Source organism: Cryptomeria japonica, chromosome 7, assembly GCF_030272615.1.
Source record: "Cryptomeria japonica chromosome 7, Sugi_1.0, whole genome shotgun sequence".
In the NCBI taxonomy this organism is placed as follows: Eukaryota; Viridiplantae; Streptophyta; class Pinopsida; order Cupressales; family Cupressaceae; genus Cryptomeria; species Cryptomeria japonica.
This window is the reverse complement of record NC_081411.1, coordinates 619,415,674-619,421,085: the sequence shown is the minus strand read 5'-3', so window position 1 is coordinate 619,421,085 and position 5,412 is coordinate 619,415,674. Positions and strand designations below refer to the sequence as shown.

Below are 5,412 nucleotides of genomic sequence, written 5' to 3'. Positions count from 1 at the left end.
ACCTTATTGTAAAGTTTTTAACCGGACTAGGCTCCTAATAGAGCGAGCTTCAAAAGAGTTCAAAAACAAGCTTGTGGGTCCCCACCGTGGTTTTTCCCATTTGGGTTTCCACGTGAAAAATCTGTGTGTCATGAGTTGTGCATTTTTCATGTGATAATTAAGTATTCTTTGTTTAAGTGATTATGCATGCAGAGCTAATGGTTATGGTATTGTTGACACACCACATGCATATGTTTATGGGTGAAGTAGTTATCAAGTATTGAATGTATTTGAAGGGTTCAGTTTTACCGGTTTATGTTGTCTGAAGTCTTACTGTGTTTAACCGGTATTGTCATGGTTAAGTTCAGTAATAAAGACAACCGGTTTGCATTGTTTTAACTTGATAAATTGCGGCGAAGTTTTTGTATGTACCGATTCACCACCCTCCCCCCGCCCCCTCAGTCTAGTTAGGGTATCTGTTGTTCATCATTATCACTTCAACAGTAATTGAGAATTCAATTTTGTATTAAAAAGAAATGATAGAGTCTCAAACCACTTTCATAAATAACGTTTCAATTCTCTCAAAACATATATAATTAATGCCTTGTCAAAGATTATAAACTATCCTTCTTGGAAAAATATTTTCTCTGGCTAAATGACTGTTGAAATTATTTTTTTCCCTCTCTTGAAACTCCGAGAAGTTTAGATTTCTCTAAATATAGTAGTGGCTCATGGCGTTGGGCAGCCCAACTACCTTTAGAAAGCTACAACTGTTTTCAATAAACGGGGGATTTGTAAATAAGTTAGTTGAAGTTGGTCTTTAAATTGGGGAGCTGTAAATAAGTCAGCTGAAGTTGGTCGTTAAATTGGGGGTTTGTAAACAAGTCAGCTGAAGTTGGTGGTTAAATTGAGGGTTTGTAAACAAGTCAGTTGAAATTGACAGTTAAATTAGTGAGTTGTAAACAAGTCAGTTGAAATTGATTGTTAAATTTCTAATTGTCAACTTAAGGCCAAACCCCATGACTTGCACTAATTAAACTACCAAAAATCCATGATGTAAATAAAACTACATTCTGATTTAAATTTCATTGTATTATCAGGAAGAACACAAACGTTTTCATTAGGACTATAAATACTTTCATTTAATATTCAATTTCAACAATATAACCCAATACTGTCCAACGTGGTAAAACTGTTGAAGCCCTTGGGCTTAATTCAAGTAGGAAACAGTCTTAGAATCAGTTTAAATAGTTGAACTTTATCCATCTATAGAATAAAGAGGAGATACTATATGTACTGAAAATTTGATCCTCGTTAGCATAATATCTAGGGAAGAAATTCCTTGTCCTGTAAGCTCACTACTGTGTCAATCAGGCACTTGTTTATAGGCGTAAATGAAAGGCCCAGGTCTTTGAGCTTCTGAGTTGAGAATTTAAAAGGCTCTTTCTTTGGATTTTTCTCATCTGAACACCTGCAGAGATAGATTAGAAAGATTAAGATTTTTTATTTTTTTTGAAATGGACAAATTATCCTAGCATAATTACTCCTTTTAACTAATTAATAAAAAGCTTACTAACTTTGTAGGAGATGGGTATTGTGGAAATAATTTGGCCAACATTTGGACTAGTTGAGCTCTGTGCATGTTGCTTTCTGCACACAGATATCGCCCACAAGCAGATGGTGTCTCATACACCAATATGTGAGCCTCTGCAACATCTCTTACGTCCACATATGCCTGAGTTAAGTTTGCATATGTTTTTGCAGATCCTGCACATTGGGGGGCAAAACTAGTAAGTTTGAAAGCATTTGATATTTAAGTAAATGGGTTTAACAGATTCAATTTCAGAGCTTTTTATAATTAAACTATTCTAAGAAGAATGTAGTGATTGAGAATCAATTTACCAGTCAAGTATTTCATAATATGAGCAGTGCTGGCATTGATGGAAGACTGCAACAAAGGACCCAAAACCAAACATGGGTTAACCACCACCATATCCAAATTCCTCTCTTGGGCCATCTTCCATGCAGCTTTCTCTGCAACAGTTTTGGCATAGCAGTACCAGTTCTGCACAATCAATGAAGGCCTAATCTGTTAGAAGTTCTCTTCATAGTTTGAGACAAATCAATAAGAACAAGCATTTGCATGGCTAAGTCATACTTTGGTTTGAATGCAATAATCCAAATCACTCCAGCAGTTCTCATCAACCACAAGGTGGGGATCTCTGTTTGGGTCCATGTAAACTGCACCTATTGAAGAGGTGAACACAATCCTTTTCACTCCACATTTTGCAGAGGCTTCTAACACGTTGACTGTCCCCTTCACTGCTGGTTCTATCACTTGTTGCTGCATCACCATCACCAAAATCTCTTCTTACAAAAAGTTTCAGAGCAATAAGCAGATTGTATTCATTTAAGGTCTATAACTTACTGGGTCATCTGTGAGAAGGCAGGCCATGTGGAACACACCATCACATCCTCTAAGAACCTCAGAGAGGGTGTCATAATCAAGAATATCAGCTTTGACAAGGTGAAGCCTCTCTTTTCCTCCTTCCAACTCTCTCAGATGCTCATACTTGCTATCCTCTGCACTTGTCAATCCCAATTCAAAACTAACATAATTGATTAGAATTAAATAATAAGTTAAAAAAATTAGAAAGTTTTTGTTAGAAAAATGGTACATTTCAATCTTACATTACATAAGTTTACATTTGAGTACGAATTGATTTGAAATTTTCTCCAAAACTATCAATTGAATAAATAAGAATGGGAGCAAATTTTTGTTACAAGATATGTCTGAAACCTCCTTTCAGTTTTGTTTACATACAACATTCTTGATTGCATTTTATAATCTATCAACAGAATGAAAGCAAATGATATAAACAAAACATGAAATACTAACCAGGATTTCGTACTGCTCCTCTAACAGTATATCCCTTGCTTAACAACATCTTGACAAGCCATGAGGCGATGAACCCTCCTGCTCCTGTCACACAAACTGTCTGCTTCTTCATTTCCAGAGTATGAGAAAACCCAAGTTTGGAAAAACCTCTCTTTTCCTTGGGCTTATGTAGGCATACCAAACGAAGCTGATTAAATCAACAAAATCAGCATGATGTGAGCATTACTATTCATAGACAATGCCCTTGATAACCATCATTTAGACACTTTCTGTTGGGAGCATGGTGCGTTGGTCAAGGCCTACTGCATCCACTATCTTAATGCAGGATATGGGCCCAGAATTTTCCCATAAAAAACTATTGAAGCCTTCAAATTTTGAGATGAGTTCTGTTGGAAAATATTTTTATATTTTAGATTTACTTTTATAAATGTAGAGTTTATCACCCCTTTTTATTTCTTTAAAATTTGTGTCAGATTTTATTCAATATATTTTATAGGTTTAGAAAACATACAGAATTGTCTATTATAACATCATATTTTTATAGGTTTAGAAAACATATAGAATTGTATATTATAACATCAGTAAAGTTCTATTATTTGTTTGACAAACTATATGAAAAATCATTTTGTTTAATAGAAAAAAGGAACAAAGTCGAATATTTCTTTTGTGGAGGTTCAAAAAGAAGATAAATAGGGGAAATCCTTTATAGACTATTCAAAGATGAACACCACTACTAAAGCTTTGAGATTTGAAGAAGGATATGCTAGTGCTTGTATGATTTCATCTTGTCTTCAGAAAACAGATTTGGGATGAAGGATCCTTGTACTGAGATAGAGCATAAGTCTCTTGAACATTTTTTTTAAACCACCTTTACCCTTCTCTTTATACAAGATTTTGGGTCCTTTCAAAATCCTGGTTACCTAATCAAAAACATTAGTAAAGTTCCTAATCAATCTACCAGTAATATGCTTGCTGATGTTATATATAAATTATTCATAGATGCAAAATAATATTAATTAAAATATTTAAAAAGAAAAATGTATAAATAATATGTAATGTCATACAAAAATGATGAATTGTACTTTTATATATAAATAGAAGATTGTGATTGTAAAATGATATCATTACAACAAAGAACACTTGTAAAAGAAAAAGAAAAATATTAAAGAAAATAACTTTTAGATCATATAAGATTGTTCAATCCTTAAGTTATTTGCATCACTATAACATCATCAGTTATAAATATCATGAGTTGAAGATCAAATATAAAAATGAACTCACGCAAGACACAATCACTATCAAAACATACTAATATGATTGTATAAAGACTATTGTACTAAAAAGAAAACCACACATGATTGTGTTTTGATAATAAAAATAAAGAATAAATACAAATCCCTAATACCAACTTCTAATTTAATATAATCTAAAACAAAACCATATTCTAATTAAAATTATAGTTTCTTTTTATGCTTGGATTCTAAATTAAAGAACTCAAGATAATCTATATTTTTATATGTAAACTTAGTAGATATATATGATCTCATAGTTGGATTAGTTTGTTGGGGATTTCAATATCCACTTTTTTAAAACCACTCGGGCACCAGCAATGATGAACGCATTCATTGACTCCTTTGTCAAATATACAGGCCAATGAAAAGAAACTCTCAGTGTACATGGCAAAACTGTCTGAATAAATTATTTCTATTGAATCCATTACACACACTTTGAAATGCTGTTTGATATTAGTATTATGAAGGTAAGTTTAATAATAAAATAGATATTCCTTATAAACTCAATGTGGGTTACATGCGGATATCAACAAAAATAGCAATTTTGTGAAAATGAGGCACTTGAAATTCGTAAATAATTTTTATTTATATATAATTATTCAATAGTGTAAAAGTTGTCTATGGGTTTGTGTTTAAATAACAAGAGCATAAGGTTGTCGAATCTTCAAAGTGACATCTTAAGTTAAAATTCTAAGTGATGACTTTTGGACTTTTATTGTGGCTTATAAATAGTTGAATATAGTTAATTAAGTGGAATATGTTACAAGGAGAGGATGTATTCTTAGTGACTCTCACTAGTGTCTCGCTTGTCTAAATAATCCCTCCTTGCTGATTGAAAAAAATAGTTTAAAAATTAAATAATTAATTATAATTTTATAATTACGTTATTGCTATAAGATTCAACTATATGATGTTCAAATCAAACTCATTGACCTATGTTTTGTATGGTAAGAATACACTTCTTTGAACCAAACTTGTTAACCTATAGTAATTTAAAAATCCATCTCTATTAAACATAAAGATAATAAAATAATAATTAAAAAAGACTAATCAAAAGTAATACAAACACTCTTAAAAAAAATTCAAATTAAGAAAAAACAATTCTAAACAAACTGTGCCTCATGGACTGAAACGCAAACAAATTCTTTCATCAAGAATACCTAATTTTGAGGTGGGTAAGAACCAATTATGAATCTCACTAATTTATTAAAGTGACTACAATCTGTTGTTTTTTCTTTTAAT

General features: G+C 31.9%; 1 protein-coding gene across 1 annotated transcript; it reads right to left on the bottom strand.

Annotated features, from left to right (window-relative positions):
• Nucleotides 1–1,116: 1,116 nt before the first annotated feature.
• LOC131035824 (cinnamoyl-CoA reductase 1-like) lies at nucleotides 1,117–3,074 on the bottom strand (the record flags this gene model as incomplete). Its single annotated transcript, XM_057967551.2, has 6 exons — nucleotides 1,117–1,450; nucleotides 1,557–1,746; nucleotides 1,882–2,044; nucleotides 2,138–2,323; nucleotides 2,408–2,562; nucleotides 2,879–3,074. Coding segments are annotated over 6 exons (1,035 nt in total), but the record flags the coding sequence as incomplete, so codon positions are not given.
• Nucleotides 3,075–5,412: the final 2,338 nt, after the last annotated feature.